This window comes from Sminthopsis crassicaudata, chromosome 4, assembly GCF_048593235.1.
Source record: "Sminthopsis crassicaudata isolate SCR6 chromosome 4, ASM4859323v1, whole genome shotgun sequence".
NCBI lineage: Eukaryota > Metazoa > Chordata > Mammalia > Dasyuromorphia > Dasyuridae > Sminthopsis > Sminthopsis crassicaudata.
In genome coordinates this window covers 372,406,548-372,429,617 of record NC_133620.1, presented here as the reverse complement: position 1 = coordinate 372,429,617, position 23,070 = coordinate 372,406,548, and the positions used below count along the sequence as shown (strand labels likewise).

The following is a 23,070-nucleotide window of genomic DNA, read 5'->3' as shown; positions in this document are numbered from 1 at the left end:
TGTCAAGAAAACCCCAAATGGGGTCACAAAGAGTATACACCACTGAAACAATTCAACAATTACAACACTGACATATAAATTTCCATGCTTGAGTTTAAAATGATTGGTACACCACTCAAATTACTATCAGGTTCTATTCTCTCACCCCCTCACTTCACTTTCCATCATTGTCACTTCTATTCTTTTGTAGTCTCCTAAACCCTTAAGCAAATTTGTAAATTTATTATCCTAAAGAAACCTTCTTCAATTTAAAAATTTGGAAATCAGGTGTGGGACTAATTGGCCTAAATTATTTAGTTCCACATGCATTTACTTAATGCTTTTTATAGATAAAATACCTATTTTCATATGCATATTTACGTATATACCTCCCCCAATTAATCTCATATCTTAACGTTTTGGTTTTTATTTCATAGGAGTTGACTAAGGTCACAAAATAAGCATGTATATGTGGGGGATGAAAAGTTTTCTCCTAATAGATGATAAATATGTCTTGTTCCTCACCTACAGCATCAACTTACACTCACCAAAAGAGTTGATGTTGAAGTGCGCCCAGAAGATGATGATGACGAAAGTGTATTCTGTTGGGTAGATAATGTGCTAGAAAGATACAGGGAAAAAGAAGGTGTTTTTAGCCAAGGGACTTCAATCATCTATTTCTTCTTGGGATTCAAAATCAGACAAGGTGTAATGAAAAGGGGGGGTGGAGGGAGAGGAAGAGGGAAGGAAAGAAGAGAACGAAAGGGCTACCAATTATTCCATTTGAAGAGATCGGTAAAACAATTAATTGCTGAAAAATGAAAGAAACACTTTTTTATCTCCAACATTTTTAAGTCATCTGATTACATCAAAGCCACCAGGATTACAGAAACCTATAGAAATAATAACAGCAACAATCACTGATTTACAGCATTTTTAGGATTTTCAGAATGTTATAAAATAAACTACTGTAATGTTTGGGCTAGCTTTCTGGAGGACCTCAGTGGAAGGAGTGCAGAAGACAGGAGAGCCACCATGAGGCTGATAAAAGATGGAATGCCTGATTTCCAGTCCTTCTTAGCCTTTATATACCTTAGTACAATTACATCAGTATAGCATGCTGAATATATGTGAACTAGAGAACGATCATCTCATCAATTCCACTGAGTTAACATCTTATTTCAAGTATACTTCTCCAGAGTTCCGGCCCTCTACAGACTACATTCATTTGAACTTAACGAGATCCTTTGAGTAGTAGATGTTTTAAGGTAATATCTGAAACTCTTCCTGTCTTCAACTCAAATACTCCATATGCCAGCCATTTAAGTACACCTGTTGAATATAAACAAGGATCCCAGGGGGCTACAGTAACCAGCAGTATCCCCATTCACTCACCTGCTGTGTTGAGTGGTGGTAGTATTTGGAAGCTCCTCACTGTGGCTCAAGCCACCTAATGCGGATGAATGCTGATTGGCTGTGGTCAGCAAGGAAGCTGCAGATACTGTGTCATTGAGAGGGGGGATGCTGGGAGCAGAGGGTGAGTCAGATTTCACCGTAGGGCCAGTAGCACCTAAGAAGAAAGGAAGGGTAAAGAAAGGAAAATTGTAATTTTAGAAGCCCTGAAGGGAAAAGCAGAAAAGAATAAATACTCAAAACTGCTTCAATTATAAACAAATAAAATTAGTAATAATAGTTCACTTTGATTTCTATAGAACCTATTTTTCTTTAAAAACTCCAAATATTAAGGGGCAGCTAGGTGGAGCAATGGATAGAGGACCAGCCCTGAAGTCAGGAGCACCTGAGTTCAAATCTGTCCTCAGGCACTTAATACTTCCTAGCTGTATGACCCTGGACAAGTCATTTAACCCCAACTGCCTCAAAAAAAAAAAAAAAAAAAACCTACTCCAAATATCTGGAAAGTTATTATTTTCATATAATTTTTATAAGAAGAGGGTATCATTATCTCCACTACCAAAAAACTAAGGCAAAGGAATATTTAGTACTTGCCAAGATCAATAAGTCAGAACATAAGGAAGACTAAAACTCCTGACCACTACTGATTTGGAATTTTTTTAAATAGACTATAATATTATTATGTACTGAAATGATTTGCAGATATTATACAATGAAAAAAAATTGCTTTCTAAATAAGTTTTATGAAGAACCCTTCCAGTAAACATTTTGTTTTTTTGTTTTTGTTTTTTTGAGGCTGGGGTTAAGTGACTTGCCCAGGATCACACAGCTAGGAAGTGTTAATTGTCTGAGACCAAATTTGAACTCGGGTCCTCCTGAATTCAAGGCTGGTGCTCTATCCACTGCGCCACCTAGCAGCCCCTCCAGTAAACACTTAAAAATATTTGTAAATAAAAAAATTATAAAAATTTACTATTACCAAATGAAGCCAATTTTTTAAAAATTTCGTATCATTAATACACTGTGTCAGAATCATCAGAAGGCAAATTGAATAAAACATTTATCATATGTGTATTTCTTTCATTTCTGAAGTGGATGTTTATTTTTACTGTCCATCTTGATTAAACATTTTCACTGTCTTTTCCCTTCAAATTCTTTGACTTTATTCACATTTTTGCATAAAACATAGTTTAAACAAAAACATTAATGGAAACAAATTCTGATCCTTTTAAAATTACTTCTGTTAAAACTGATAATCAATTGATTATGTATTACATAGTAGTACTGGTTATGCTTAAAGACTGATTCTATATGAACAAGAAATCTTATTCTTTTATCCCATTCTTCATCAGTATCTAATGGTTTTGTGTAATGATGGAATATATACATATTATGTGCATATGAGCTGTCTGATCTGCTGAATGCTGATAAAAACTCTTTTTCATGGATATCCTTCTAATAGCTTTATTAAGTCCAGTTTGAGATATGTTCATCATACAGATGGTTACAAAATAACAGAAACAGAGAACAAAGGTTACAAAATAAAACAAAACACCTTTAATTAGAAAGAAAACTGGAGAATACTCACCTTCAACAGATTGTGTGGTCTGTAACTGTGTGGCCTGCACAGAGCTGAAGCCATTCTGGAGCAAAAAAATAGATAGATCTGAGTGAGTAGAGCAGGTTAGCATTTGCTCAGGCTTATTCTCTATCAGCAAGCCTTTTCTTCAAGAATTCAGAGGAAATTCACTGAATTTAAATCATTTAAATCAATGGATTAACACTCCCCACACCCAAAAAAAGAAATTGGGAGTCTTAGAAGGTAAGATATATATGCATTAAAAGATAGCAGGTGATAACCCCCAATCTATTATGGAAACCCAGAGCCCTAAAAAGATGCTGGAAAGACTTACAGACCCAGTTCAATGATCCTTAGGGGGAATGTCTATGGAAGTAATGCAGTTCAGCCAAGCCATTAATTTGGCAGCCTGTAGATCTGGCAGTCACTCCACATTTCCTCTTGCATACACTGTCCCCCCCAACTGGCCATGAGGCAAAGCCAGATGAGGTCTACTGGTATGCACCTAGCACTCTAGCAATCAGATATCCCAATGATATGGGGCAGGCACTGGACTAGACACAAACCCTGCTCCATCAGCTGGGATCTTTACATTTATTCCTCCAGGGAGAATGATTCTTTGGTGCCAAGAGAACAGTCAGCTGGGCTTGGCCCAATCGCAGAAATGTGCTCTCCTTTCCTGCTTCTGCCCAGGTGCTCCCCAAGGACCCTCTGCAGCATTTGTGGCAAAGTGAAATGTTGAACCATAAAGGATTTTGTCCCCTTGTTCTCCCAACCACCTCCCAAGAGCTGCTAATTAACCTACCTTTGCCTGAGTCAGGTCCTTCTGAGGAGACGAGGAGATGGAGTTGGGGTACCGCCGAGTCTGTGTGGATCTCTGTTCATAGAGCGGGCCCTGAGCACTGTTTTGGGAGGTATAGGTTGTCGACTGAATTGGGCCGCTCTGATAGCCAGACTCCTGACTCTGGTTGGATGAAATTGTGGATGAAGACTCACTATATGGGATGAACAGAAAAACACAATCATGTGTGGAATAGATCAAACTTACTACTAGATCAGGGTTGTCAGGAAGGATCCTACTAATATACAGAGTCAATTCAATCACAAAAAAGAAATCCTGTACCACCAAGTTACCAAATCTAAATCTCCACCACTGCCTCCTGGCCACCACTTGGATACAACATATGTTCACAATACCAGTGGTACAGACAACAATATAATTCAGAAAACCTGACTAGAAACTTTGAGTAGAAGGCACAAAGGAATCACCAAAAATAAAAAAGGAGGGACCTTATATGTCAAAAGTTCAAACTCTGAAGCTACACAGGAACTTCTACAACCTCGCTATCATTTATGCAGTTTTTTTGTGGTTTGCAAAATTACACATTATCTCCTTTGATCTTTATAACCGCACAGATTAAATGCTATTATATATATATTTTTAAACAAATGAAGAAACTGAGACTGACAGAATTTAAGTGACTTGTTCAAGATCACAGAGATCTTATAATTACAATTTAAACTAAGGAAGATCTGAGTTATAAATCCATTCCATCAACTATGTCATCAACCTGCAAAATACTATGCTATAGTCTTGCAAGTTCCCTGACAAGTAGTCATCCAGCTGAAATTTACCTCCCTCTTATTTATGCACATCTGGTTCTAATTACACCAAGCAGAAGCACTTTCAATAGTAAACCACTTCCTGTTCGCTCAATAGCTAAATTACTAGAGAAGAACTATCTGTTTTGCCTCTCTGCTCCTTGAGATGATAAGCTTTTCCAGATCTTTAGTTTTCTCACATTTTAGGAAAAAAGAAAAAGCCATGAAGAATCTGAATGTCAATAGTGCTATCCAACATGGATATCCCAATGCCCAGATTATGAATCCTAAACAATGGATTCATCTTCTAATACTCAACTTAAGCAAACAACTTCAAGATCACTTCCTTAGGACTCCATTAATTCAACAAACACTGAATAATAGAATTTTAAATGTCACTGAAAAGGCGTCCTTGAGATGATCTAGTTTCATTCCCCAGGAGCCTCATTTTGCCCAATATTTTATTCAACTTCATTCCTCACTTTAGGCCTTCAAAGTTTAATAGTCAAGTTGCTGGTAATCACTGGGGGGAAGGAGTCTTTTCACACCTGTAGAGTAAATGGCTACAGGAAGACAAGCTCATATAACTTCAAGGTTTTTGGTTACATACGCTAACTATTCTCCTTGAAGTATATGAAAAGATCCAGAAAAGAACCCAACTCTTTTTCTCGATCTCTTTGTTCACACTTTTATGTCATTTATATTATGCAACTGTACTGGCACCTATCCATATTTACCATATACCTCATATTAGCCTCCTTCCCCACATACCCACTTAAAATAGCACTTAAGTAGGGAAGGGAATAAGCACTTATATAGGACCTACAATCCAACAGGCAATCCTGTAATATAGGTGCTGTTTGAGGTAGATTGAGGAAACCAAGGCACAGGTTAAAGAACTTCCCCAGGGATACACAGCAAATGTCCTCTTAAGTATGAATTTGAATTCAGGTCTTCATGGCTTTAGATGCAGGGTCCTAACCCCCATATCACCAGATGCTTCCAAAAAGCCAATGAGAGCAAGCTTTCCTAGTGTTTTGAAGCCGATACTTAACATATCATTTGCATTAAGTCTGAACCCTTACCAGGAGTCAAATAGGCACATATTAATTACTATTTCCTTAAAGAGAATAACAAATGACCCTGAGAATGTTGATTTAAAGCACCACAAACATAAGAAAACCAACAATAAAATACAAGTCTCTCTAATTTCCGTAAGGTAAAGGTAAGAAAACTTGCCTTTAATTTTTCCTTCCCTAAATGAAACAGATTCAGGCTAGTTTTGGTCAATAGTCTGAAAAGTGACATGAACCTAAACCACTAAACAGCAGGCAGCTCTATATTGTACCTTGCAGTGCTGGTATAGAGACTGCTTGGAGTCTGACTTGAGGAGGCGCTCGTGGTAGGAGTGGACTCATACTCTGAGAGGACAGGCTCTGACCCAAACTGTAATGCCCCAAACTGCAGGTTTAACCCTGAGATATCCGCTGAGCCAGGCATCTCCACTGCCAGAGCAGGAATCTATAGGAGAAGACAGGAAGGAGGATGTGAGATTTAACCTTTTTATATTACTTTATAGTTTTTAAGTCACATATTACCAAATTAAAATAGATATGTAACTGTAAATTAGTCCAATGATTCTGGAAAACACTTTGGAACTGATAATCAAACAATTAAAACATGCTATATCCTTTCATCTAAGAATAAGGATTAAAATAATAATAGCTAACACTCACACACCTCTTTAGAGTTTAAAAAGAACATTATATATGTTATCTCATTTGATCCTAACCATAATTCTGTGAGGTTGATGCTATTATTATCTTCTTTTTCCAGATGAGAAAACTTTGGAGGTTTCCAGAGAGTATGTAATTTGTTCAAGTAGTGCCTGAGACCAGATCTGAAATCCAATCTTCCTGATTCTTTATCCCAGGTTTCTACTAATTATACCCTCAAGTAGTTCCCACTGTTCAGAATAAAGCAAAACATTTATATCAGCACCTTTTATATTATCAAAAAACTAGAATCAAAGTGGATGTTTATTAATTAGGGAGTGGGTAAATAAATTATGGTACACAAATTTGAAATATTACCGTACACAAACATAACAAATAATGACAATTTGGGGAAGTCTTATAACTTAATACAAAATGAAGTAAACAGAACCAGGAAAATAATATGCACAAAGATTATATTGTAAATGGAGGAACATCAAAGTGAATGCTGGGAAATGATAATAACCAAACTTAATTCTAAAGAATAGATTAAAGAATGCCCCCCTCTCTCTTCTCTGCAGTTGGAAATCATAGCTGTAAAATGTTGCTCCTAATTTCAGAGTTTGATGATGTGTTGAAATTTTTGTTTGTTTTTTCTTTCCCTTTATAACTATAAAGGATGACTCTCTAGGAAAAGAATCAGGGAGAGAGGGAAAACAAAGGCAATATTAAAAAAAAAAAAAAAAGTTGATAAAATTTAAATAAAAATATCAAATGCAGGCAATAAGTTAAGGCTTTAACCAAGTCTTCTGTGACTTTTGAACACAATTTGCATTAAGTGAGTCCCAATGATGTAATAGGATTCTTTGGTCCCCTGATCTTTAGGTAGAGGCTGGGTCAGGAAACCATGGCTTAGGAATCTATCTCAGAAAACTCTCCTGATTCTGATCACTCCTTAGCTGCTAGCCTCAAGAAAGTCCTAGGATAATCACCACCCTTAAATTATCTAGAGATTACTCCTTAGCCTGGAGTCACAAAGTCAACATGTATTCCTTAGTCTTAAGTTATAGAAGACAAGATAAAGCTGTGCTCTGTTTTTCAATGCTTTGCTATTCCAATCAGGAATCTAGCCCACTAAAAATTCTTAATGTTAAAATAAACTTTTTTTTTGGGCCAACTTAACTTGGAGACTGGGACTGCAAATTCTGTCTCAGTACTTGCAACACCGACCTGGGGACCCCCAAACACTATTAGGGTGTCTCATCCCTCAACACCTCTATCTACTTTAAAAGGCCTATATAAAACTATGCCAGGCCCCATAACCCAAAGTACCTTTGAAGTCAAGGAGGCCTTTTTCTTTTGCTGCTTCAGTTTCTGCTGAGCCGGCTGGGGGCTGGAGGACTGGTTGTCTGAAGAGCCCGGGGACATCTGTGGAGCTGAGGTGGACTTGCTCGGCAATGGAGAGGAAGGGGTCGGAGGTGCAGCTGTGGAGGTGGTCACTGCAGGTGGCTTTTCCTGCAGGAACACCTCCATCATGGCTGAAGATGGGGTGAAGGCCTGGCGTTTTGTGAATGGGCTGTGGACTGTTGAATCACTTGGGTTCTTCAGATCTGATGGAGAAAAATTGATGGTATATGTGAGACCAAGCAAAGGTCACAGAACAAATTCTAAGAAAACTTGCCTAATGTCCTACATTGTGCTTAAGGGGTATTAGCACTTTCTCAATGCAGAGCAAGAGGCTGATTTCATTCTGATTGGCACCATCATCATTCTAGGGCAGAGATATAAAAGAGAAGCTCCTTGGGGCCGATTCTTTTGTCAAATCAGAAACAGTCCTACCCCTGATTCTGAATTGTCCAAAGTTGGAAATATTTCCTTTTCACAATCAAGCAGAATAAATTCTGTGAAATCTCCTGGTCAATGCAGGGCCTCTAGGCCAGGATATAGGAATCCATTGAATCAGATAAAATTTAAGATTTATATCTTCATAAATTCCTGTAATTCCCCAACTGCCTGGGCTCAATCTATCTGGGAAAGGGAAAATTAATGTGGGAAATGAGTCATTTGGCTGCCCCTTTCATCACCCCACCATACATCTCTACCTACCCAATGGCAGCAACATTCTAACAATAAGGACTATAAGCTCCTGTCTTCCCTTACCATACTGCACCAGCGATGGGGATTGTGTTGTAGAGCCCATGTCCCAAGAGGAAGTGGTGGTGCTCCCACCCGACTGAGAGTGCTGAGCTGCCAACTGGGCCAAAGCCTGGGCTGTCTTGAACTGCTCCAAGAATTGGGAGCCTGTGGTGCTACCACCTTTAGCTTCGCCGACATCACCAAACCCCTTTCCTAGCATGCTCACCTGCAGATCAAGACAGAATCACAGAAGTTCACTAAGGAATTCACATGGAATTACTAGCTTAGAGTGACATAGGCCAGATGAGTCAAGCCTATATTATACCTTCATACCTCCTGCAGGGAAAAATGTCAACGGCTGTTTTTATAAAACAACCAACTTGATTATCCATGATAATAAGGGACAAGAAAACCACAAATGCCTGAAAATAAAATACCATTTTAGCCAACAATGTAAGACTCATTTCCACTTTTAGTTTTTTCACAAGAAGCCAAAAAGGACATCTTGAGAGTTTCTCCTCTCTGCCCCTAAATAGATGAGATGAAGAGAACATGAACCCTACACTGGTAAATCAAATCTTATGGCTTCAGTAATAATGTGATCAGATCTTTTTACAACAAAATAGATGCCTGAGTCCAAGTCTTATCAGCTATCCAAGCTTATACTTCAAAATTTATTGTTGCCATGTGGATAAAAGAACTAGTTTATTGATTATTCACCACATAATGCAGTCTTCCTCACACCTAGAATTTATTAGGCTGCAACTTACTTACAATTTCTCTTACTCTACTTCAATCTCTACCAGGAATAGCAATAAATAAATAAATGACAAAAGTTCTGGTCAAAATTAAGGAATTATTGGAAAATAATCTCATATCTCAAGGGAATTATAAAGAACTAACCTAGAACAAGGTGTGAGACAAATGCTTCACGATAGTTCATTATCCAACATAGCATATCATAATTAAATGAAAATAGTAGAATTGTAAAGTTGATTTAAAAACAAGCCAACACTGAAATAGAATTTATAAAAACTCAATTTAATTCAATCAACAGTAAATATCTCACTACATGAGGTCCTAGTGAAAATATAAAATTTAAATAACAATAGATAAGATCAGAAATTTAAAACTGGAATGGATCTAAGTCATCCCCCCACCTCTGCTTTTTAACTTTACATATGAAGAAAATTAGGTTTGGAGAACTAAAGCAAGCTTTAGTCAAATAGGTAAGAAGCAATGCCAGAATTTCAACAGAGAGCCTCTGACTCCAGATCCAATACTCTTATTATACCACATGTTGACCTCAGGGAGTTGATAATCCAATAATGATTAAACTTATAGTTCTTCTTTTTAGAAGGCTATGAAGTAATATGTAGAACCATTTCTTAACCTGAATAAGGAAGGGAATCAAGCAAAATACCCTTAACCAAACACAAAACATGAAGGGTATGAAGCTGACATTATATTAATGGAAAATATCATAGGTTAATACCATTAAGAATTTCTCTAGCACTTATCTTTGACAACAAAAAAACCTAAGCCTTTTAGGATCAGAATAATAAATAATATTTAGAATAAAACAGTTTTGATTCTAGGTACAGCAGGGTTCAGTTCCAAATGCAATTATTCCCAGCTCTAATAAGTCCAAGGCTTTGTTATACTAAGGTTTTAGGGTGTGGGAACAAGATTAAGGACAAGCTAACATGATTTTGGACAAAATACTCAATCATGGCCCAGGATACTAGCTTCCCTCTCCTAAATATCCTCTTGTACCATTCTGCCCCCATTAGGATTGAACCTAGCCTTAGCTCTGAGGCTTAACTAGCTTTGTGACCTTAGACAAGTCATTAAGCTTTGATTCCATGTGATTAGCTAATAAAATGAAAAGGATGGACTAGATATCTCCAAGAAACCTTTTAGCACAAAGATTCTCTAAATTTTAACCATCCCTCCCTCCTCTCAGACTCCCAGAATCATTTGCCTCAATATTCAATGAATTTATCATCAAGGACACCTCCTTTAGTCTCTAGCATAGGGTATCATTTTTTGGCTTAATTTAACTACCTAAGATTTTTTTAAACTAAGCCATATGGTACACAGTGTATAAATTGAAGGTTTTGGTTTATAAAAACAATGCAATTTCTGCCTCCATTATGAAAAAAAAAAAAAAAACACACAAAAAAAAACCTGTTGCCTATCAAACATGTAATCGCATCAAGCATATATAGAAGAAAAAAAAAGTTTGTTCACAATTTGATTTGAAGCAACTTCTTTCTCTTTCTTAAAGTATATCATACTTAATATTAACTATTTCAAACTATTTTCAAACCTAATATTTGAGTAGAGACCAACATTTTACCTATAGTTAGCTCTGCTCCATTTCTATATGTGAGTAGCAGAAAAACAGAAACTTGAAACTTCTTAGCTTCTAATTACTTGAAGGGAATGGAACAGGAGTAAGTGTAAGGTTCCCTCTACTTACCATGCTGTGATGGGAGAAGGTGCTTCCTGATGCAGGCTGTGATATGGTGTTCTGCTTTGAGTTGCTGAACACCAGAGGCTGAGCCAGAGAAGGAGCCTGAGATGGATCCAGATTTGTTGATTCATTCTCCATTGAAGAAGGCGTCTTCCCTAGTAACACAGCAAGGTCGATCCTAGCAAAGACAGGAATAGCATTTGAAAAACAAAGGCAGAAACTTCCAAGTATTCCCTAAATAACCTTGGCTTAGTTATAGCAATATAAGTGGTAAAAAGAATATCAGATAAAAAAAAAATTGAATCTGAAGTCTTCTATGGAGAGTATAGCAGTACACAGGCAGCTCTGAAGTATCCAGCAGGTAAAGTAAATATAAGGGGCAGTAAACTATATTCACTTTACAGTTTGAGAGAATACTACAAATTTGCCAAGTGAAATGAATGTTAAAGTTTTTCTAAAGCTTTGTTTTAGCATAAATTTGATGAATGAGCGCTTTGTCTTGGGTTTGATATGATAGCTTCACAAGTAGACCTAAACTTGCTAAAATTTGTCAATTTCACCCAAAAGTTTGAATACATTTTATCAACAATACATAAAAATTTAAAACTCATTGAATACAAAGCAAGAGAGATTCTTTCAAAAATTAGTTTTATATCTCTTTGAAAGCCATTCCTAGTAACATCATACTTTCATCATCTCTGGACAACCATTACATATCAAAGAATAGAACATCAAATCCAAGAGCTGACAAGGTTGGTTCAAGGAACAACGAAAACTGTTGAACAGAAGTGCCACACCAAAACCAACCTTAGGATCTGTTAGCTTAACTTTGGCTATTCTGGAGGACAGGGAATGACAGTGATCATTCAATACCTATGGAGGGCCTAAACCATAGAAGATTAACCAGACTAAAATAAGCATTGTAAAGTAAATGGATAAAGTAAATGGAATTTTCAAAATTCAGAACAGTATGGGAAAATCTTCACTTGAATTCCAATAATAGAATTGTTTACTTTGAAAGAAATTAGGTTTAGGTATGTTGTAAGTATGGTAAGCCTTACTTAATGCCAGGAATATTGAAAGTTAAACTGAATAAAAAGCAGAATTTAACAATTTCCAAAGAAAATCAGAAGCTCAAAGCAGAGCACTATATCACAGCCTGCATCAGGAAAGCACTTTCTCCCATCCCAACTTAAGTAGGGGAAACCTTTAATTATTCCTGACCCTTCAAGAAGTAGTTAGAGATTAAGAAGTTTCTAGTGTCTATTTTTCTACTACTCAGGTAGAGAAATGAAGCAGAGATAAAAAAAATTGGTCTCTAGTCAAATAGGAACCTGTATTATTAGCATGAAAAAATTAGGAAAGGTCATGTGTAAAAGATAGTAAATAAATTGAGCTTTAAAGGGAATTATGGATTCCAAAAGGAGTATGTGAGAAGAACATTTCTTACAGTCAGTCTGTACAAAGGCACAGAAAACTAGAGACAGTTACATAAGAAGCATATTTATCAGAATTCTGAAGTGGATATAAGGCTAGGATTTACACATTAATAAAAGCTAGTGCTTTTAGGTTACACGACTAATATAGCAATCACTTAAAACTACTTATAATTTCCTAAAAGTATAGGAAAAAAGAGAGACTTATTAAAAATTCATCCCTTAAGACAAAGTTTGTTATACAATTTTCTTACCTCTGACCAGCAGTGATTGTCACATTTTCTGCAGGCAGAGGCACTGAAGACACATTAGAGGCAGTGAAGATCTTGGTCTCAGAAAGCTGGAACAGAGATAAAGGAGTGAGTCATTATCAATTCCAAGTAGGCCATATTCAATGAGATGCAGGGAAAGGGTAATTTAGTCTCAAAGAAAAAAGCCTGAGCTGTCTAGACCCTTAATAAACCAAACAGCTTTCAATAGATTTGAGATATTTTAGTCTGGAATTAAGGAAAATAAATAGATATGATTCTTCTACCTATATACTCTGACTTCATTCATAATAAATGTTTAGTTGAGGAACCCAATAGAATAAATGATCAAAGGTTCATAGAATCATAAATTTAGAATTTCAAAAGGGGATAGAATTGCATCTAATCCACCAGAAAATGAAACCGGGAGTGAGAGGTGAAGCCACACGTAAAGAGCACAACTGACATTCAAACTCGGATCCTACTAACTCCAAATTCAGCATTCTTTTCACTGTACCACTGACCAAAAGTTTCTACAATTAGAGAATCTGGCTGTTTTCATTATAAAAAGCAGAATTAAGGAAGGTATTTGACATTGCCATTTCCTTGGCCATGCACAGTGAAGGCTTCACAAATAGGAACATAAGCAACAATTACTATTAAAAAAAAAAAAAAAAAAAAAAAAGACTCATTCTTAGAAATCAACCATGAGGTGGAGCAGGGATAAAGTTATTTCAACTCGGGTAACATTTATCTAAACAATTTTAGAAACCTTTTTATATGCAACTTTATGTAACTACAGCTTGAGATGGGTATGCTAATGGAGTCTAGCAACATTACAAAAAGAAAGAAGCCATAAGATCAACTAGATTATCCACTTGAGAATAAGGATTCATTATTATCTATGCTTCTACTTCCTTCATCTCATATATAGCCTATTATGAAGTTAGACAAGGAGTAAGTACTTAACGTGACTATGAAATGATAGTATGACTTCATAAGGTCGTGGCATAAGAATATTGGTTATGCTAAGTCTCAGGAGCTGTTATATATAACTTAATACTGCCAGAGTTTCATTTCCAACATTACTCCGGACTTGTCACTTTCCTGGCAGTAAGTTTTATAGTATGCTATCATAGTTATGCATGTACATATAATTATAGGATAGAACCTATATCTTGTAGCCCTTTCCATAATGTGACTTCGTTGAATCTTACTAGCACCAGCCCTGAATTCAGGAGGACCCGAGTTCAAATCTGATCTCAGGCACTTAACACTTCCTAGCTGTGTTCCCTTGGGCAAGTCACTTAACCCCAGCCTTGGGGGGGGGTGGGGGGGGAGAAGAGGAATCTTAGTTATCTCTAGATATGTCTTCACTTGCCACCTGAAATGTTCACAGGTCAATATCCTAAAGTTGTCCATGGGTTGCAAAGTTTTAGACTGTTACTGGTAAGAAGTGGAAACCTAATCAACTTCTACCCTTGAATATTCAGTATAAAAGGACTTTTTGGAACACTTACATCTTCATTCCAATCTTCGGTACCCCATTCCTCTGTTGCAGTCCTCCATGCACCTAGGGGCAAAGGGAAAAATTGAGAAGTGACTTAAAACACTATGAAGACACACTTAAGAAACAATTCTAAAATGTTTTTCAGGCAAAAAAGTGATAAGGTCTAGTGGTCAAAAAAAATTCCCAAGTACAAAATCATGAACTAGACCCTCCCAAAGTGGCATCTCTGAATATAAGATTTTACTGGAATTATGACTTCACATTTACCACCATTGCCTTCTACAATCAGTTCAGCAGCAGCCACAAAAAAACAACTAACTATCCCACCTCCCACTAGGCAATATCCTTTATAGTAACTCAGTCCTCTGGCCTAATAAAAATTACCAGGTCATATAGTAGAATGATAAAAGGCAACATAAACAAGAACATGCAACTGAACTTACTTAACTGGGATAAGGAAAAAAAAAAAGAAAAAACCCAGGTGGATTTGAAGAGAGATGGCAACAGTGATTTAAGAGCACAGTTAAAAAAAAAAAAAAAATTGGTTTTAATGATGGCTGATGACAAAACAGTGAAGGAATGATGGAAAGGTGAATCTAGAGCAGTGAAATAGGGGGTAGGGTATTGAAGTAAAAAGTGCTGGATTTCGAAGTCAGAAGAGACTTGAGTTTATATCCTAGTTCCAAAACTCCAGATGACATCATGGTCATATGACCTTAATGAGTTTTTCTTTCCTCATCTGTAAAATAGGGATATTACTTTAAACTAACTCCCTCAGTGTTGTTATGAGGCAAAAAGCTCTAAAGAAATGCAAATAGCTATTACCTGCCATTTACTTAAGTTCAAAGTAAGGACATGTCCAAGACTAACTCAACTAGAAACTAAAAATAAAAGATATGATTCCTCTAAAAGCCATACTGTGGAAAGTAAAGGAGTAAAAGACACAATTTCAAACTCCTATTCATTCAGAACAGGTTTATCTCTTGAGTAGGGAAGAGGGTTGAAGGAAAGGAAAGGACAAAACAAAAACAAAAAACAAAACCCCTAATTCCTTGGTTCTCATAGTATTTCTCTCAGTTCAATCTGGCAATCTCTAGCTCCTCCCTAAGAATCCCCTCTATTGACTAATTTAAAAAACAAACACTGGTTTGAGGTAATGGAGTTTGTGGGAGAAAAGACTAAAGCACAAGAAGGTCCATCTATATCCTCCATCTCTTCTATATCTTTATCATATCTATTCTCAAAAGATCTGGGAATAGAACGAAAGTGTTTTTAAAAATTAGGTGAATTCTACTCTACTCTAAGAGTAACTAAAAGAATCATATGATACGTGCATAGAAAAAGAACTCTCTCACTCTCTCAAAGCATCACCCTAACTTACTCAGTCAACAAAGTTAGATTTCTCACAAGAGAAAAATTGTTAGAAATAAAGACTGTAGGCTCCACATGTTTTAGTCTCTGAAGAAAAGCATTCATGTGGTACTTAGAACTTCCAACTGAAATCTTCTCAACATTCAACAAATACTAAAAAATTTGTTACTTCCAACAGGAAGATATTTGATACAAGAACATTTTTAGCAACATCTTAAAACTGTCCGACAAGAGGACAGATGTTCTTCAATCACAACAAAGGTCCAACTTTAACCTACCAATGCAGAAAACTATATCCTAATCTCCTTCTGGAAACACAACTTCCTCCTTCCTTCCTCCTCTTTCTTCTCCCACAAATTTCTACTCTAATCTGGGACAAGCTCTAAGTAGACTAGCTGGCAGAAAATTTTCTGATGATTTTGGTGGGCAGGGAAGAATTCAAGACTGATACTGTTACATATGAATCACAAGGTCATGGAAGCAAATGATTTTAGAATAGAACTGTGTGGAGAGAACTAAGGAACAGTGGGAGTTGAAACACTGACAAAGAATTATGGTATCCTTCCCATCAACAGAAAACACAGAAAGCAAACATCAAATATTCACTAAATGAAAAAAAATCTGAGACAGACAGAAACAGCAAGAAATAAGTGACATATCCACAGATATTTCAGTTTATAAAAAGCTATAAAAATAATATCCGGGGCAGTTAGGCGCCTGGATGTATCATACCAGGAGCAGTCTCAAATTTTCGGGGATAATTTGACCCCTCAACCCCCATGAAATCAAGTCCTGAAACAAAAAAGAAAAGAAAAGAAAAAACAACCAGTGAAATTTTGCTTATGAATGAGAACGTTTGCCCCCACTACACAACTCCCACTGTACCTGTGGATATTTGGGGGTAGATATTTTTCCCCCTAATTTTAAATTGAGAAAGGATGCTGGAAGTTGCTTTTAAATGGAAACACAAAAATGTTATCATGCATGAGGGTTCATATCATGAATTAACAGTGATGAAAATGCATGAACCTACACCTGGAGCTTTAACACTAACAGAATGATGGATGGTAACATCACATGCAATTTCATTCAACCACATATCATAGGATCTCCAAATCTAGTCTCCTGAGTCAATTTCCCCACTTTCCCACTTTAGCAGATAGAAAAATTGTCCTCTGCCAGCCAGTTTCTTGTTGAAGATATATTTACTGTTTACAATTTAAGGCTGAGATCCTGAATTTGAGTCCTCTTTTTAACCGAAAAAAAATTTCTTTAAGTCTACCCTTTGCTCTGTCAATTAAGACAGAAAAAAAACAATGGGCTAAAATATCAAATTAGTGATTAAAAACATTAATTTCAACATTCATATTAAAAAGACCCAAACCAGCCACCTCTATCTCTCAAAGGACCCCAGAAGAATGAAGATTTGACTACTTCACAAGATGTCAAGTTAAAATAGGAACAGGACATTTCATGGTAGAATGGTCAGGCATAAAGGGAATTAATTCTAGGGATCTATCTGGCCAATATCAACTTCAGCCTCCACTCAATGGAGCAAAGTAGACTCGTAGGAAATAGCAGCTGAGTATATGGGAAAGCAGGGAAAAATTAAAGGAACAGCTTTTGGATAAGAACTTTGGTTCAGGCCAAGAAGCTTCCAAAGTCCCAGAAATTGATGTCACTTAGATTTGAAGGGAATAGTAGTGGTCTTTCAAGGTGCTAGAATCCAAACATTCCCCCATCAGTAGAAAATTGATAACAGCAGGTTTTCATATTAAAACACTACTCATCCACGCAAAAGATAACTTCAAAAGTAAAAGGAACTCAGAACAAGGAGCCCAAATTATATTTAAAACACACCCACACACCTCTCTTCCCCACCTCTTAAAACCAAAATTAAAAAAAAAAAACAACAACAAAAAAATCCGTATCTTGTTAGTGACAGCCAAACTTAGCATCTGCTTTTACATACATATCCACTCTGCAGAACAGGTACCAAAACTGGTTCAGGAGAACATACATGTACCCTGGGTAAAGCCCATAATGCTTTATCACTCAAAAGAGCATCTGCAGAGAAGAGTGAGTGCTGAAAATCTCTTCTTTGTTTGCATGTTGCTCAGAATCCCTTATTGAAAAAGGAGTGAAGGGTTTTTTTTTAATCTTTTGGTGCTAGAAAGCAAACTGGCAGTAGAACTTTAGATTAGGATACTCTCCCCTTTAGTAGACAACAATTTAAATATGCCATTCACTCTTCTCAAAAAACAGAGTTGTCCAATGAACATTCAAATGAATTTTAGAAATTCAAATAATGAATTCTAGAACCAATCCTATCATTTATCCTAAATATTTTTTCTACATTTCTCTGTAACTCAAAAAGATTAGTGCCCAAGATTCCCAGAGGATAACAACATAAAGAAGGATAACTCACTCGTCCCATCATCTGGCTCAAAACTGCCAGTATTGTTCCACGTATTGCCACTACTATTGCCATAGTTTTCATCGGTGTTGGTTGGTTCTGCATAATCAGCTGGGTTAAAGGTTCTAAAAAAGAGGAGTCAAGACTGAAAAGATTCTCAAGTCTCTAAGAACATTCACCAAAGAGCACTATAATGAAGACACAGACTCCTCAACTCTACTGATTCCAATTCCAGAGCAGAATGGCTCCTCCACTTTACAAAACCCACTTGCTGTCTGTTGTTTCCTTAGTGGCCTACAGTATTTTGTAATGCAGCCTCAACTTCACACTTACTGCCTATTTAAACTAACATGGTACTATCCATCACAAAACTTCTATGGGATTTCAGGGAACAAACATCTGCATTCAACTGAAGCTGCCAAGAAGGATAACAGACAATCTAAACAGCAACTACTTTTTGTAGCAAAAAAGCAGTAGGTCTCATGTCCTTCCTCTTATTTATCTCAGGAATGCTTTTTGTAGAAATTGGGGTATAACTAGGAAGGAATATCTTTTGATATTCTTCAATTATTAACCTAATCTAGAATGGGACAATGTTATGTTTAATTATTTTAAGACATGACAGTATCCTAATCATTACGGTAACACATAAAAGGATAGAAAATAAAGGATACCATCACAGGCCAACTGTATGCTAGTTCAAAGTCTGATTCTTTTTGTACAGCAAAATAACTGCCTGGACATGCATACATACATTGTATTTAACTTATACTTTAACACATTTAACATGTATTGGTCAACCTGCCATATGGGGAAAGGAGGGGAAAAGTTGGAACAAAAGGTTTTGCAGTTGTCAAGCTGAAAAATTACCTATGCATATATCTTGTAAGTAAAAAGCTACAATAAAAAAAGAAAGAAAGAAAGAAAGAAAAGAAAGGATAACTTATTTTTAAAATCCTAATTAATGAAACTTACCCCATGCCTTGGGCAGAAAACCGTCCTCCCCTCCTCCCAGAGCCACCTAGAAATAAAATGGGGGAGAGGGGGGAAAGCTTTAAAACATATACCCATACCATATAAACTACATAAACTACTGAGGCAGCCTTGAAATAACAGATGTTAAGTGGATAATCTAATAAAATGCACTCTCTACAGTTTCATGAAGAGGACCAGTTAACATGGCTTAGGCACTACAAATGATAAAGATCTCATCTTGAAATCATAATAACAAAATTCTTCTGGAAGAAGAAAAGGTCAAGAACATCAAGGGAATTAATGGAAAAAAAAAATGCAAAAGAAATTGGCTTAGCCACCTATACCAGACCTGAAAGTATGTTCTAAAGCAGCAGTCATCAAAACTATTTGGTACTCTCTAAGAAACAAAGTAATTTATTAGTGGAATAGGTTAGGTATACAAGAAACAACAGTCAATGATTATGAAAATCTAATATTTGATAAACCTTCAAAAACTCAGGTTTCTGGCATAATAACTATTTAACAAAAACTGCTGGGAAAATTGGAAAATTATATGGCAGAAAAAAGTAGGCATTGGGCAACATCTAACATCCTTTAAAGATAAGGTCAAAATTGTTTCACAATTGAAACATAATAGATGATAACATATGCAAATTAGTAGAGGAAAGAATAGTCTACTGGTCAGATCTGTGGAGAAATAAGGATTTATGGCCAAAGAAAAACTAGAAAACATTATGAAATGCAAAATGGGTAATTTTGATTATATTAAATTTTTAAAGTTTTGCACAAAGCTAATACAGCCAGGATTAGAAAGGAAGCAGGAAGCTGGGAAACAATTTTTATTACAGCCAGTGTTTCTGACAGTCTTCATTTCTAAAACATATAAAACAACTTGAAATTTGTAATGTAAGTTATTCCTCAATTGATAAATGGTCAAAGAATATGAACAGACAATTTTCAGATGAAGAAATTAAAGCCATTTCTAGTCATATGAAAAAATGTTCTAAATCACTATTGATTAAAGAAATACAAATTAAGCAACTCTAACATATCACTTCACATCTCTCAGATTAACTAAAATGACAGGAAAAGAGAATGATAAATGTTGAAGAAAATGTGGGAAAACCGGAATACTAATATATTGTTGGTAGACTTGTGAAATGATCCAACCATTCTAGAGAGCAATCTGGAACTATGGTCAAAGGGCTGTAAAACTCTGCATAACCTTTGATCTAGCAATCTCACTACTGAATCTGTATTCCAGAGATAATTTTTAAAAAAGGGAAAAGGATTCATAGGTGCAAGTGTCTGTAAGTGCTCTTTTTGTAGTGGCAAGAAATTGGAAAGTGAATGCCCATCAGTTATGGTATATGGAAGGTAATGGAATGTTTTTGTTCTGTATGAAAGAAATAATGAGAGACTGATTTCAGAAAACCCTGGAAAGATTTACATGAACTGATGCTAAATGAAGTGAATAGAACTAAGAGAACATTGTACATAGTACAAGAAGATACATGATGATCAACTATGGTAGTCTTGGCTTTTCTCAACAATGCAGTGATTCAAGGCAATTTCAATAGACTTGGAAAATGCCAGTCCCATTCAGAGATAACTATGGAGATTGAATTTGGATCAAAATATAGCCATTTTATCTTTTGGTTTGTTTAGTTTTTTTCTCATGAATTTTTCCCCTGTTTGGTCTGATTTTTTTGGCACAACATGACAAATGTGGAAATATATTTAAAAGAATTGCATATATTTAATCTATAAGAAATGCTTGCTGTCTTGGGGAGAGGAGAGAGAGAAAAATTTAGAATACAAAGTTTTACAAAAATGAATGTTGATATATTGGACTACCTGCCATCTAGGGGAGGGGGTGGGAGGAAGGAGGGGAAAAGTTGGAACAGAAGGTTTTGCAAGGGTCAATGTTGATAAAATTACCCATGTATATGTTTTGTAAATAAAAAGCTATAATAAAAAGTTGTAAAAATGTATGGGGAATTAAGAAAAACTATTTAGATCTAGAAAAATTAATAGAAAACAAGAAATGATGGTTTACAAATAAAAAGTGACAATTCAAAAAAAAAAATTAAAAATAAATGAATGCTGAGAATTATCTGTATAACTGGAAGAATACTTAAAAAAAAAAAAAAAAAAAAACCTTCTTTTCTGCCTTATCTATTGAATACTCATTTAAGAGCATTAATGCCCACTACAAAAAAAAACTGTTTTGAATGTATTCCCCAACAATCCTCAAATTCTTGCAAAGAACTTCAAAGAATTAAGATAAATTTCTTTGAAAAAGCAAAGCAAAACAAAACAAAACACTGCAAAATAAACTTCTTGTCCCTGACCTATCAAGATGCTCACCTCTGCCTCGACCTCGGCCCCTTCGGCCTCTTTCTGTGCCTCTTCCAGATGGACCTCCAGCCTTAGCACCATCCAGTCCATTTTCTTGACCCCGAACTAAAATATCAAGATGCATAAACAAGTAATTACATCAAGGTCAATAGGACATATTCAATATAAAAGATGATCAATTAGGCTATAAAAATAATCTTAATTTCCAGGATATTTGGGGAAAAGTTTACACATTTACACTGGCTATAAACAAAGAATTTCCCAATCTCACTGACAGAAATGTTGTGGATTAATTCATTACTACAAATGATTATGGAATGGTTACAAGAAAATTAGGTAGCTACATATCTGAATTTATGCAAGGGGAATAGATCTTCATTAAAGAAAAAGTGACTAAGAGAAAGAGTGGTTTAAGACTCAATTCCTCCCCCTGGAAGGACACTGCTGTGTTCCTAAAGGCCAAATATCTTAGTAATTGACTTAGTAATTATTAAGATTTGCAAAGTACTTTACATACACTAACTTGCTTGATCTTTACAACCTAAAGAAATGGTTCTATAGGTAGGTATTCTTTCAATTTTTGGATGGAGAAACCAAGGTTTAAAGATGTTACATGACTTGTTCACTGTTCCATGGCTATATAAGAGATAAGTACTCTATCCACTATGCCATGCTGCCTTGATAACTCAGTAGATTTTGATAAATCCATATGCATACACTCTCGTCCACGACTGGCACCTCTTCCCCGTCGTGGTGGTCCACCGCGTCGCCTGCTATAATCCCTGTCTCGGTCTCGATTCTCTTTGCCTTCCTCATTGGATTCCATCTGTCCACCATCCTTCTGTCCCGAGACTCCCTTCTTTTTCCCAACCATTTCCCAGGAATGCTTTAAAAAAAAAAAAGGTGGGAAGAAAGAAGTTACTAACCTGCAAAATATAGACTGTTCATAAGACATCTTATGAAATAGCCAAACATTTTCCCACTCTCTTTTCTCAATTGCAAGTTCTAGGTATATCTCTAATATATTATCTTCCTGTTCAGATGAAATTCATGAACAAAACCAGAAAAATATCAAGTTACATAGTTATATATAAATAAAATATAATTAATAAAGTTCTTCCTATAGGAGAAGCATCTATAGTTACTGATTAGCTAAAACCACTTCCAAAATCAATTCAAGATGTGCTTATCTAAGATGCTTAGGGTGGTCAGCCAAAAGACCTTACTTATCCTTTCTCTCATGTTTATTTGTTCTGAACTGAGCATCATTTATCTCTGAGCCAGTGTCCCTCAGCTACCCCTAAAGACCACATATCTCAACTAAAACAAAAAGTACACCAAAAAAAAAAAAAAAAAAAAAAAAAAAAGGTTTTTTGTTTGTTTTTTACTTTATATACTTATTTAAATTTCCAAACTAAGTTTTATAGATGACTTTGTTCTCATATTAGTCATTTCTAGAAACAAAACTTTCTACTGGTCCCATGAATCTTTTCTTATAACAAAGAAAAACTGAAGCAAAAACAATTGATACTGAGACTATGTATGATAACATTTAACACTGGAGGGAAATATATTATTTGTTCTAAAGGCCTACTATTAGTTTAATTACTTAAATGAACTCTAGAGTTCAACACAGTTGTAAGAATTGTACATATTCCTCTACTTCTGTTTATTTACACAAATCTTCCCAAGTTTCTCTCAATTCTTCATAACTTATTTCTTTCTGTACAGTAAATTTTTGTTATATTCATTTTCTGCAATTTACTTGATAATTTTCCCAATCAATGGGTCCCCCTTCTGTTTCCAGTTCTTCATTAAACTAAAAAAAAAAAAAAAAAAAAAAAAAAAAA

General features: G+C 35.8%; 1 protein-coding gene and 1 non-coding gene across 27 annotated transcripts in view; both read right to left on the bottom strand.

Annotated features, from left to right (window-relative positions):
- UBAP2L (ubiquitin associated protein 2 like) overlaps positions 1-23,070 on the bottom strand; it is a 46,123-nt gene that overhangs the window by 13,806 nt on the left and 9,247 nt on the right. For 15 of the 26 annotated variants that reach the window (XM_074265235.1, XM_074265240.1, XM_074265225.1 and 12 more), the window contains exons 5-19: positions 21,938-22,106; positions 21,230-21,325; positions 18,860-18,905; positions 17,897-18,009; positions 16,201-16,260; positions 14,108-14,160; positions 12,594-12,679; positions 10,910-11,081; positions 8,449-8,650; positions 7,621-7,898; positions 5,922-6,094; positions 3,777-3,966; positions 2,981-3,035; positions 1,375-1,549; positions 528-600 (exon numbers count right to left, since the gene is read on the bottom strand). In XM_074265235.1, the coding sequence (XP_074121336.1) occupies positions 528-600; positions 1,375-1,549; positions 2,981-3,035; positions 3,777-3,966; positions 5,922-6,094; positions 7,621-7,898; positions 8,449-8,650; positions 10,910-11,081; positions 12,594-12,679; positions 14,108-14,160; positions 16,201-16,260; positions 17,897-18,009; positions 18,860-18,905; positions 21,230-21,325; positions 21,938-22,106 (1,941 nt within the window). The remainder of the gene's footprint in view (positions 1-527; positions 601-1,374; positions 1,550-2,980; positions 3,036-3,776; positions 3,967-5,921; positions 6,095-7,620; positions 7,899-8,448; positions 8,651-10,909; positions 11,082-12,593; positions 12,680-14,107; positions 14,161-16,200; positions 16,261-17,896; positions 18,010-18,859; positions 18,906-21,229; positions 21,326-21,937; positions 22,107-23,070) is intronic. The other 11 variants (XM_074265245.1, XM_074265234.1, XM_074265244.1 and 8 more) reach the window with 1 other exon arrangement.
- Positions 3,336-3,476, bottom strand: LOC141542054 (small nucleolar RNA SNORA58). The gene has a single exon (XR_012482058.1). It is a non-coding gene; the product is annotated as a small nucleolar RNA SNORA58 (small nucleolar RNA).